General features: G+C 33.7%; 1 protein-coding gene across 1 annotated transcript; it reads right to left on the reverse strand.

The window, feature by feature from the left end:
- Positions 1-845: 845 nt before the first annotated feature.
- LOC143228572 (uncharacterized) lies at positions 846-12,692 on the reverse strand. Its single transcript, XM_076459810.1, has 3 exons — positions 12,645-12,692; positions 11,597-11,786; positions 846-5,521 (listed from the first exon to the last, which is right to left on the reverse strand). The coding sequence occupies exons 1-3, from the start codon at positions 12,690-12,692 to the stop codon at positions 3,792-3,794; spliced, it is 1,968 nt and encodes a 655-aa protein (XP_076315925.1). The 3' UTR covers positions 846-3,791.
- Positions 12,693-13,452: the final 760 nt, after the last annotated feature.

The following is a 13,452-nucleotide window of genomic DNA, read 5'->3' on the forward strand; positions in this document are numbered from 1 at the left end:
ACAATGCAATTAACTACACTGATGGCCAAGTTACTTTTAGTTCAGCTTTGTCCACACAGCTTACTCTGACTGAAAGTTATAATTACTATTATATAAAAAATAATTTCTTATGAATGTGTAAAAACAACTCTCATCTGATGATGAAGAAACAATTGAATGCTATTTGCTGATTCAGCCAATTCATATAAATGCTATTTCCCATATATAAGTCTGGCTTATCTTTCTTTTGTTGTGTTCAGGGTTACTGACGAAAAGTAGAATTCTTCAAAACTAGTATAATCCAGTAACACGTTTATCAAAGCATAGATCGAACTGGATCTTCCTTGATGGTAAGACTTTGAAATTAAACAATTTTCAGAATACTAAGTTTATTTATTATATTTGTATGGCTATATAATATGAACTGGATAATGGCCAATGACACTTTTTTCTTTACTTCTCTTATCCAGTATGTCGGTTTTCCTCATAGTGAATACAAAGCACATTCACAACAAGAGTATGTTTGATAAGTTAATTCCTAGTTCTGGTGAGTTAATGTTTAAAATTCGTTTTTTTTTTATTAGTTTCATACACCAAAGCAGTATTTGAGGAAATGATACAGCTTGTTTATTTTTATCACTTATCAGAATGTCATATTCAAGAGATTATTCCTTGAGTATTGTACAAACAATGTCACTTATCAGAATGTCATATTCAAGAGATTATTCCTTGAGTATTGTACAAACAATGTCACTTATCAGAATGTCATATTCAAGAGATTATTCCTTGAGTATTGTACAAACAACGAATACATTACACCAAAAAAAACACTAATGCTGATAATACAGTATTAGGAAAACAATACATTATTAATACAAAGTTTACTGATATTACAGATGATCACCATAAAGCATATTATAATAAACATGAAAGTTTTACAATAATTAATTTAGATAATTTAACATTTTTGGAAACACCTATGAGGAAGCGGTTTTATGAAAGGGGACACAATACAATATTTTCCCAGTGTTCTGTATAATGAAATATAAAACAAGTGTCATTTCAGCATATATACTTACTTTATAAACTAACAATAGAAACACAAACCACATGCAAAAAAGAATGACTGATGCAAAAACATTTATATAGAAAATACTCATTTCATCATCACACCTGCTGTATTCCCATTATAATTCAGGGTATACAAGTTTACTTCTATTAGATGCAAAAAAACAACCATAGTCCCACAAAATGACTGATTAATACATACTGACCTAGGAACTTCAGTTCACCCAACTTGTTAAAGCACCAGTTGTTACAGTCTTGTGATTAAACAAGGGGGTGTGTGCAACTGTAGAAAAAACTTCTTGTTCAAGGGACAAAATCCTTGTAAAATCTATTTGCCCTCTCACTCACTCTCCCACAAAACATACACATACATTAACTATAGTTTTCAGGATTTTGTCTTTTTTGAACAATGAAAAATAGTACAAATTATTGCACTCGTCTGTATTAGAGATGTAAACGTGAAATATTATAACAAAGTAAAGAATAAAGACAATTTCTCACTCAAACAGTTCTAACAAATATATAGCAGCAGAGCACTAATAATGATTTCTTGACCAGGTCTTCAAAAGAAAACAACCAATTAGTTATTAATAATTTTTACTTAATAACAAGTACAAGAAAACTTAACTCATCCCAAAGATATGTGCAAAAACTGGGCAAATTATTTATGTCCAGTAAACATTACAAAACAAAAGGAATTTCTTCCTTTTTTTTTTCATTTGTACTTACGTACGTCATTTCACTTTTCCATTTTGATGCATTGTAGTTTCTCTACTATAGTCACACATAACTTATGTATCAGAATAGTTATTTGGAAATTAGGTAAGTTGTATATTCCATTTTGATTTCTAATCAGCTTTTGTTTTTATTTCTGTTCTTGTTACACTTTTTCTCATGCAATTTTATGTAGTAAATTATATTTGTACACTGCATTATCAATACTTGCTTGTTTTACAATACATTTATTTACTGCATAGACAGTAAGTGTAATTCACATATCTACTTAAGCTATTTAAGGATATAAATATTTTAAAAGTCAATTTTCTGCATTTGTTCCCATTTCACTTACAGAATTTTACATGGAGGATAACATTTATATACTATATTATCATGTGTTGACTGCTTACCAACATGTTTATTTATCATATAAATAATGTACCAAGATATTTAGGTAGGGAATTTACTTTAAAAACTGATTTGATGAAGTATTTTTATGGTTCATATTTACACTGTATTCAGAGGTTGATTGGCTGTTTAGCATTTATTGGTGTCAGATAACTACTAGGCTATCTGAATTTCAGAGGTCGAATTAACAGAGAATTTTGAACCATATAAGCACTAAATTTTAATAAAATGCAAAAGAATACCTGTACAGTATATTTATAATTCAGATGTAACAAGACCAACTAGATCAAATTATGAAATGTTTTTTATGTAATGCAATGTGGAAGAAACTCTGCTGAAAAAAAACATTTCTACATATCCTGATTCATATAAAGCCTTTGTAACATGAAACATAATTAAATTCTTTTGTTTGACCTACTTAATGTAGGTTATTTTAAGACTTTATGTTCAACACAAATCTTCTGTATATTACTATAATGGAAGTCTCTCTTCTTTCATGTAAAAAGTACCAAAGATTTAGTTACAAAGTTATGCAGGTTTTTAAAAAGGTTGACGTGTATTATATTGTCATCATAAAAATGAAATGTTACAGCACGAATCAGAAGTTATCCAATATAAGCATGCTTCTGATTTACTTTATTATCAAAACACTTGCAGATACGAGTTCTCTGATACAAAACAAAAACTGAAAGAAAGTAGTTTCTGCTACAATTACCAACTGAAAACAAATTTTACTGACTTCCTCTACTATGGACCTTGTTCAGTAAAAATAATAAATAAACAAGTCCTTCTATCACATACACAACTACTTAATTTTGTTAATGCAATGTTAACTTGTTGTAAAATTGGAAATCTCTTAAAGCACTGATAAAGAACTAGGTGCAAAAACAATTTTGATAATTATGTTTTTCTTCATCAAAAGCAACTGTCACAATGTTTTATATTAATGAAATAGCCATTTTATAAAGTATTGTCTCTAAAGCGGAACCTCCCAGTGACACAACAATATGTCTGTGGACTTACAAAGCTAAGAACCAGGTTTTGATACCATGGTGGGCAGAGCACAGGTAGCCCATTGTGTAGCATGGTACTTATTCAAAAACAACAAAAAACAACTCTAAAGCAGCTTGTCACTCATACATAAATGTGACAATCTCCTTTTAATTTATGTATCATGAATCAAAATAAGAAACTTACAATAGACATCATATTTTATTTATTCTCTACACTTGTATACTTTGATAATGTTGGAATTTCATGACTGACGACTCTAACCTTGTGGTCAAATCTTCAAAGTACCCTAGTTATAAACTATTTTTTCTCATCAATGTGTTCACTGATTTTATTTTTCACAGAACATTCCTTGATATACAGCACATCAATATAGTTTCTTTCCAAAATGTTTTCACATATCTTTTATTAGGTGAAATATTTTGCCAATTTATTACCATAAATTTTACTACTGTATGGTTTCTATCAACTTTGAAAATTCTGTTGATTATTGTAGATGACTATGGATAATGTTTGTAGTAGGAACTATAACCATATATTTTTTTTTTCTCAAGCTTTTACCTTTTGTTACATCTTTACATCATTACTTGTTAAAAAAAATCCTCGACTCAAGTAGTACAAGTCTTTTGTTTCACTGCAGTGTGGATCTGTTGGTGAATTTTTAATTGATCGCTTCTTCCAAATTCTTTACCACACACTACACAACTGTATGGTTTCTCCCCAGTGTGTATCCTTTCATGCACTTTCAAGTTACTGCTTGTTCCAAATTTTTTGCTACACACTACACAACTGTATGGCTTCTCCCCAGTGTGTATTCTCTCATGTACTTTCAAGTTACTACTTGTTACAAATTGTTGATTACATAAAGCACAACTGTATGGTTTCTCCCCAGTATGTACCTTCTCATGCATCTCTAAGCTACTACTTGTACCAAAATCCCTGCCACATACAGCACAACTGTATGGTTTCTCTCCAGTGTGAATCTGTCGATGAATTTTTAAGTGACAATTCCTTCTAAACTGTTTTCCACACACTACACAACTGTATGGTTTCTCCCCAGTGTGTATCCTCTCATGGACCTTCAGTCTACTACTTGTTCCAAACTTCTTGTCACAATAAGAACAACTATATGGTTTCTCTCCAGTGTGTATCCGCTGATGTACTTTTAGGTAGTCATTACAACTAAATTCTTTTTTACATACACCACAGCTGTATGGTTTGAACCTAATGTGTACTTTCTCATCCATCTCTAAGTCATCTTTTGAGCCAAACTCTTTGCCACACTCATCAGAAATGTATAATTTATCTCTAGTGTGAATGTGCTGATGAATTTTAAGGTGAGGTTTCCTTCTAAATTCTTTTCCACACAAAACACAAGCATACTGTTGTTCTTTATTGTGTAACCTCTCATGTTTTCTAAGTGAACTATTACTTATAAATGTCTTGCCACAAACATCACAAATGTAAGGCTTATCACCAGTGTGAATTCTCTCATGTATTTTCAAGCTATTCTTACTTCCAATCTCTTTTCCACACACTTCACACTTGTAAGGTTTCCCCCCTGAATGCATTATTTCATGTGTTTCTAGTTTACTACTGTTTCTAAATTCCTTTCCACAAATAACACAAATATATTTTTTCTCATTGTGTAACCTCTCATGTTTTCTAAGTGAACTATTACTTATAAATTTTTTGCCACAAACATCACAAGTGTAAGGTTTGTCACCAGTGTGAATTCTCTGATGTATTTTCAAGCTGTTTTTATTTCCAATCTCCTTTCCACACACTTCACACTTGTATGGCTTCTCCCCTGAATGTATCTTCTCATGTGTTTCCAGTTTATTACTACTTCTAAATTTTTTCCCACACACAACACAAATGTATAGTTTTTTCTCACTGTGTAGCCTCTCGTGTTTTCTGAGTGAACTATTACTCATAAATTTCTTGCCACAAACATCACAACTGTAAGGTCTGTCACCCGTGTGAATTCTCTGATGTATTTTCAAGCTATTTTTATTTCCAATCTCTTTTCCACACACTCCACATTTGTATGATTTTTCCCCTGAGTGAATCCTCTCATGTATTTTTAGGTCGCTATTTTTTGCATACTGATTGCCACATACAAAACAGCTGTGCTTTTGCTCTCCAGTGTGTTTCTTCCGATGTCTTTTTACATTACTGTTCACAAAAGAGGAAATGCAATTTTGTTTTATGTTATTTTCCACAGAAAATGTCTTGCATACAGCATCACTGTTATTTAGTTTCTGAAATTTGCCATTTTCTGTTTTTGTATGGAGAGACTCCTTTCCACAATTGTTGTTGATGTAAGTCATTGGATCTAAAATGAAAAAACATGCAACAAATAAAATTACAAAGCATACAGTATATACATGAATCTGGTAACTCCTATTTAACTATACTAAATAATACAGTAAGATGCAAAAAAAACATTTCAACTTTAGAACAGTATGTATGTATCTTCGACTAAAGTCAAATGATTAGTAAAAGTTGTTAATCAATTAATAGTCATGTTCATTCATCAATTATTCTCATAAGACTTGGATAGTTGAAATAATCAGAATAGTTTGTTTGTTTAGAATTAAGCACAGAGTTACATAATAGGTTGCCTGTGCTCTGCCAAACACAGGTATCGAAACCCAGTTCCTAGTGGTGTGAGTCAGCAGATATACCACTAGGGGCACAATTAAAATAGAGTAATAATTAAAACAATAATTGCTTAGTCGATTATTACTATGACATTAATCTGTTTAATTATAACTTTTATTAACAGATTATTATATGTATAACTAATCAATGTAAATGATGCTCATAGGTGATCAGTTATACAAGTTAATTGCCTAACTCTACTTTCAATACAACAAATAACTTGAACACAAATGACTGTGTTGTCTTCTCATTTCCATGGGAAGAAACGTAATTTAAAGGAATTTTATTGTAGATATTTTACATCATATTGTGAAAGACTATGCAGATGTTTTTAACACATAATAAATTCTGTTAGAATATACTAAAAAGGTTAAGGTACTTCAGATGAGATGATGTCAGAAGCAAATCTAAAAAGAAATTTCTACTGAAAGGTGAATGGCACCACATTACAAAGTGAATGATTTCAACACAGACATGACTGTACAGACAGGATAACATAACAACCTAAAGACATGAACTAGAAGATCTGTTGAAAGAATTTAGCTTCTCAACTCAAAGCAAATATAGTGAGACACTGCAGATGCTTGGTCTCAAAACATTAATAACAACTCAGTGTTTCTGACCAAAATCATAATATACACGTACCAAAAACTAAAAGTTTGTAATCATCTAATTGTTCATTAATATCTCTTGTCATGTTTTATTTGGATTAATGCAAGATTAGTTTTGCTATACTAAGAATTTTATTTAAAACTTAATACACACACTTGGCTATCATTATGAAGATGACAAATTGTGGTTGATAATTCAGCTAGTGATTTACAACTAAGTCAACATTGCTATAATTGTTCCTACATGTAATATACAATGGTTCCCCAAAACAGATCTTCCTACAGTAACAGCAAAACTGCACTTTGAATTGAATTGAAAAATTATAGAAAATAAACCTGTAATCCATATATTGTTTTAAATACATCAAGGCTGAAACTTACAATAAAAATTAATTTAGTTGATTTATACAAACAACAGTACAAAAATTGTAAAATTTGATTTTGAGTTGATTTCAGCATGCTTCAAATGAAAATATTAGTACTTGTGATTATCCTGATTTATCAGTAATAATACAACACTTACAGGTTTCTAGGAGTACAGCTGAAATATTTTTGAAAAAAATAGTGTAATGTGTGAGCATCTCTGTTGCTTACCTTTAGTTGTACAAGAATTTAACATTTTCATTTAGCTATAGCCTGTGCAGTTTTAGTATGAATACAATGTACAGATAGTTATTGAGACTGCCTTATTCTAATTGCATTGTTTTTGTTGTTCTGTATAGTAGCTAATGTCAATTCTGCCAGAATGGATATTGCAGCAATGTACAGCATCTACATTGAAAGGATTAGCAACCATAATGCCCTTTCTCAGTTGATGTGATATTATCCAAATGACCAATACTGTGAGTGAACAAAGGACACAAAGTGAAGCTATTGATTGAACCACAAAACTGAGCTAACCTGTTGAATTCAGGTGCAATTTCTTGGTTCATTTCTACCAAGAGATTGTCAAATACAAGTCACATTTGAAAATCCTAACTAAACTGCAAACAAGAGACCCATAATCAAGTTTTGATCTTATGAAGGTATGAAAGATCTTAAGCATAGAACACTGATTGCTTCCTGAAGAGGTGAAAGAGAGGGCAAGGAAGATGTTCAGTGCTTTGGTACACTTAACATAAAGATGCTTGATGGATGGAATGAAAGTTTGCAATCAAGAAAAAAATTCCAAGAAATTTGTTTTTGGTACCATTGGAAAAACATAGTCACCAAGCCAAAGCTTGGGATAAGGATTCAATCTCCTTTGGTAGCAAAAGAGTATGCAAATTGTTTTGGAAAAAGAAGAAGAAAAGTGTGTGATTATCCAATGCATAAGACTGTTGAGGGAATTATGAATTTACCACTGAATATACCTCATGTGCAACAACTCACATGAAATATGTCAGTCATCAACGTATATAGACGATGTGCAACAGTTGGAGGAAGTTGATGAGTGATGGCATCAATCTTAATACTGAAAAAGTGTAACACTCAAAGCATAGCCCTAAAGGAATGAACAAGACAGTTTAGAATCCAGACCTGGATTTGCCTGTTGAGTACAAAATTCTGAATAAAAATGAGCAAACAGCCATGCTACTTATAAGAGAGGAGGTAATGTAAAATTGTGTCATCAACATTCTCAAGGTCAAAGAAGATGGAAATTAAATGTTCTCTCTTGAGAAATACTTCCCTGATCTACGTTTCAAGTTGAATCAGGTGGTGGATGGTAGAGCACTGTTGTCAGAACCCACACTGGGTGGGTAAGGGGAGATTGTTCGATTCTAAGAACCAAATGAAATGAGCATTGACCATCCTCTTCAAGATCTTACACAGAAAGTTCATTAAAACAATACGTTGATAATTTGTTGGAATCTTGGGATCCTTCCCAGACTTAGTAAATGGTAGTATAACAGCCTGTCACCATGGTACCAAGCATCATGAAAGATGTCCTTCTGGTTGTTTTCAGCTAGATTTGCAGTGGCATTTCATAACGAATGTTGTCAGATCTAACTGATATACCTATGATGTACCTATGAAGAGCATTCTGCAGTTCCACTATGATTAATGGGCAACTGTAGTAAGAGAAACCCATCTTCCAAAAGGAAAGTGCTGATCTTTCAGCCTGAGTCTTGATGGCCAAGAAGGCTGGGGAGGAAGTAGAAGAGCTGGAAAAGTAAGAAAAATTCTCCACAAGAGTATTAGAAACATCAAGGACATTGTCAACTTCCCTTCCATCGGAGAGCAAGATCAAAAGGGGTTGGGAGATGATTAACCCACTTACCTTCCGATTTCTGTCCCAAACAACTTTGGAGCTGGTGGATGAACTTGATCCAATATTCCTTGTAGCTTTGATGCCTTAACTGCTGAGCATGGGCACAGGCCTACTGGTAAATAATGGAGTTAGAAAGAAAAGGATACTATCTAAAGATTTCACAGCCTTGTTTTTTAGCCTTCTGTGCCTTCAACTGTGGTATGCAGATCAGGAGGCATTAATCACAGCCAATTTTCTGCAAGATGATAGGAGAATGATCACTGTCTAGGGGTCACTCTCTACACTCCAAGAAAAATGAGAATAGAGTGAGGGTGAGCAGACAGATAGATCTATAGCAGCAAAATACTGAATGGGTGCATGAAAGTAAGTAAAAGAATCTTCAATGAATAGAGAGAGATTACAATCTAAGAGCATATGTTCCACATAATGATCCTTCTACCAATATCAGAACTACCCAAGAGGATGCTTTGTCCAATAAAGCTACTTAAGAGGAGAATGGGAGATGGCAACTGAACTAAAAGAACATCTAGGACCAACTGATTGCAATTCTCTCCTGGAGACAGGTAGATGAAACAAATAGTAATGGTACGACCCAAAGAGAGATGAAATGTGACAGCATAAAGTGGAGCAGTTAGTGACACAGATGTGGAAGGCATATGCTGGATGCACCACCATGGGTTTTACCATCACACAACCTGTCTTTCCTGTAAAGGGAAAACTGATGAAGAATGATGGCATTGACAGGATGGAGGAAAGCTTTATGTAAGGAGAGATAGAGTGGATGTTATGAATCAATTAGGGCTTTAATGTCATCAAAGTTGGAATGTATACCATGACAGTTCTACTGTATAAGTGTGGTCATTGTTATTTGGCTGGGGATGAGAGCCCTTTGATTTATGATCAAACTGCTTCACTTTGAAAGATAAGAGATCTGTCAACCTCCATGGATTGTGGTTGAGTGGGCAGATCTCTTTCAGAAGATGGAAAGTCTAGTGACTGTGGGAGCAACCATATAACAGTTTTGCACCTTGGGGCTAATGGAGAGAGACTTGAGCAGCCACCTGAAACAGAGGTGGGGTCAGAGACAGAAGCTGATGCAGACCTGTCAACTCCCTTTTTCACAGATGGCAACAGATTCTGAAAATAAGAGGGAAAAAAAAGATTCTTCAGGAGGCACAGAAAGGTCAAGGTCAGTCTGGAGGATATGTCTTTGTCAACATGGAAGACAACAGTTTCAGTGCTTCAGAACAGAACAGGTTATTAACAGCCCTTGAGCTCTGTACCTCTTTTTCCTCAATCCACTTGGGATAAAAACAGGAATAGCAAGGGTGGGAACCATCACAGATGATGAAGTGAAGCTCCTGGTCACATGGATTTGTCTCATGGTCTTTGACACCACAACTAGGCACAGCACAGAGACTCATAGCAAGAAGTCTTAGAGTAACCAAACCAATGACACTGAAAACATTGGAAAGGATTAGGGATATAGGGGGACATGGAGAACATCAAAATTAGAAGGCAGGTAAGCCAAAGTACCCACCTTTGCAAGTGGATACACAATGCACAGCCCAAAACTCCTTGACTGGAGATCCTGTTGAGAATCTTTGATTTGAGAATGTTAAGAAAATCCCTTTCAACAATAACTCCTCAAGATGTATTCAGGGTAGCATGGCAAGTAATATGACTTGGACTTCAAGAGAAGTTTTATGTTCTAGTTTTGATGTTTCAACCAGAATGTCTATAGATCTTAATATTCAGACAGATTTGTAAGAAGCAGGCAGCAAGCCCTTCCAGCCACTACAGAATAAAAAACTAGCAACATCTGACCAAAGGACTTTTCAGATAGTGAGTGTGAAATGAGGATTTGAGGCACGTTATCAACTGTAGCTTAGGACTGAGTATTAGATCCCTCCAAGCATGGCCACATACCAAGCAAGGGTTGTTTAACCTTAATAGTGAGTGGGTGAAAGTTGTGAGAAGCCATGACAAAGAGAAAAATTCAGTGTCTACTGATCCCACTCATTATGGAGCCCTATCAGGGAGGATGAGTTATAGAGCTTAAAGCAAAAAGCTCAGCAGAAATTCAAGGTTTTGTGGACACTATATCCAAATACCAGCATCAGGTCCATAACACATATTGAATACATCCAATACTGGTAACCAGTTGACTCTAGCCATGGAGGACCAGTCGAATGACCTTTAGGGGGACCACCTTAAGGAATTCAAAGCCAAACTGGTGTGTTGGAGTTGGACCCCTCAACCACCAGGATCCTCCCTTTCATGGATTGCTCTGCATGAAAAACATGTGGGTGGATGTTCACATTCCAGAGGAGGTAAAGTGAAAAGAAAGAACCTTCACCATGTACAGGTATCCACACTGAGTGGACAGAAGAAGGTAATTACAATTAGGTTGCTATGTACTTTTTATGTCTAACAATGGGGCCACATAGCAAAAACATTGAGAAATTCTGCACTGTGTATTGCCAGTCATTTATTCTTCTTATAAAATTAGCAAATTGTGGCCCACCAATTTAGACTGGAAGACGACTACAGTATTGATGAGTTTTCCCCATCATGTATCTTATTATGTATTCTACGAGTACCTTTTCCACCAAACTCTTTACTTCACAAGTCACTGTAACAAAAACAATTCAACCAATCAGGTAAACTTTTCCCACAATATTTGTTTAGGGGTACCTAATAAAACACCCTCTAAAAATGTAATAAAACAACAGTAAAAATACAAATCTATGTAGTCTGGAATTAGTTTTAAATCATCCAGTTGATGTCCCCTGAATCTTTAATAACTAAGAGTTAATCCTGTTTTAAAATGGTAATTGTACAAAATGTTAATAGGAGTTCTGGAAGTGATATCTGTACTCACCAGATGTACCTTCTAACCGAGAGTCAAGTTCCAACTCTTCTTGAAATTTATTTTCTTCTTTCACACTAATAACCTCATCTTTTAAATTGTCTAGATGTATTTCACTATCAACACTCTCACTGAACTCAGAAATAACCCCATCATGTTGTGGACCACCAAACTGCTCAGCTGTAATTCTCACAAATGTGTTCTGAAATACAAAGAATATATTCAGAAGATCTGAAATAATCAATTAGTTCTGGTACTAAATATAAGACACAACAATCTACAGATGGTATTTTAGTGTTATTAGTATTTATTAAATTTCCTTATTGAATGAACTAATAACTCACTACTTATCTGAAACACATCAGTGCAAAAATGTTTTACAATAATCTATCTATGAAAATGATATGAACTATAATAGCAAATACTTTAATAACAAGTAACATCTCTGAAAATTACTTGGGAAGAGGAGTGTCAGCACATTTCTTTATTGTAATATTTCTATTTATTTGTGAAGAAAACTTTAATAATTTTATACATGATTATATTATGTAAAACTGAGATGGTAAAAACAAAGTTAGTGAATGCAACTGATGTTTATAGGCCATATTATTTGAAACTTCTGAACATGTTAAAGGTAAATATTTCTGTTCTTGAGATAAAAGTTGATTTTACTAATTTTATGTGCAGGGTAGCATCTAACACTAGTTATCAACATTGATAAGACTTTGGCATCTAGAAAGAGTAATAATTATTAGGAATCTATTTAAAGATTATACATTAGGAATCTATATACTATCTGTTGTCTATCTCTAACTACTTTCCAGGGTGTGGATCAATCTTCAAAGTTGGCATGGAGGTTCATTAAGGCCATGCTGTGGGTACATACAAAAGTTCATTTTTGTACTTTGTGTTTCTATGGTATTTAAGTTTTTATCACTACTTCAGCCTCCTGTATATGGATCTTCACTATATTTGGAGGTTCAATGGGTCCACGGCAAGATACATACAAATTTTCAGTTTTGGAATTTGTGGATTTATGGACAATTTTTTTTATTAGTACCTCACCTTCTACAGACAAACCTTCACCAAATTTGGTATGGAGGTTCATTAAGTCAATGGGGAAATAATAATAATTTTTAGTTTTGGATTTTATGGGAATTTTTGCATTTTTTAATCACTCATTTGCTCCCTGCTGATGAATATTTACCAAGCTTGACATGAAGGTTTATTGGATCCATGGGGAGATAGGTACAAATTTTCAGTTTTACATTTGATGGCTTTTATTAGCATGTTTTACAATTACATATACAGGAAGCAATTTTTCATGTCCTGAGAAGACCATTCATTAATAATGAATTTACATAACTTCCATCCAGGGGATGAATACTCTAGCTAGCCTTATCAATATGTCAGTATCAGTCATATTAGCAATTCTGGCAATATAATGATACCAGCTGATATTTATAAACTACTGACTGGCTCTTGGCCAACAACTCTCTTCTATCCTCATGAATTGCAAGACCAGTGAATGTGTGTGTAACAAAAAATAAAAAAGTATTTGTTAAAACAACAGAACTTTGAGAAATGGTCACAAAATTAATTTTTGCATGTTTGGAATTAAACACCAAGCTACACAATAGGCTACCTGTGATCAGCTAACCACAGGTACTGAAATCCAGCTTCCAGCATTGTAAATCTACAGACAAGACACTGTGCCACTGGGAACAAAACTAATTTTTGTAAATTAAAAAAAGAAAATTTTACCATAGAATTTCCTTCCAAGACATCCAATAACTTCAATGCCATAGAAAGTATGGTCTTCTAAGTTAACAGTATTAATAACTAAATGTTAACTCAAACTGTATAAC

Source organism: Tachypleus tridentatus, chromosome 10 (assembly GCF_004210375.1).
Source record: "Tachypleus tridentatus isolate NWPU-2018 chromosome 10, ASM421037v1, whole genome shotgun sequence".
Classification (NCBI taxonomy): Eukaryota; Metazoa; Arthropoda; class Merostomata; order Xiphosura; family Limulidae; genus Tachypleus; species Tachypleus tridentatus.

What these genes read in the sequence shown, in the direction of transcription:
- LOC143228572 (XM_076459810.1), bottom strand. Translation starts at nt 12,692, where the DNA reads ATGAACCTCCATACCAAATTTGGTGAAGGTTTGTCTGTAGAAGGTGAG. An exon ending in GTTTGTCTGTAGAAGGTGAG is followed by an intron (nt 11,787 to 12,644) that starts GTACTAATAAAA and finishes TTTGTATTTCAG; the next exon opens with AACACATTTGTGAGAATTAC. An exon ending in TCGGTTAGAAGGTACATCTG is followed by an intron (nt 5,522 to 11,596) that starts GTGAGTACAGAT and finishes TTTTCATTTTAG; the next exon opens with ATCCAATGACTTACATCAAC.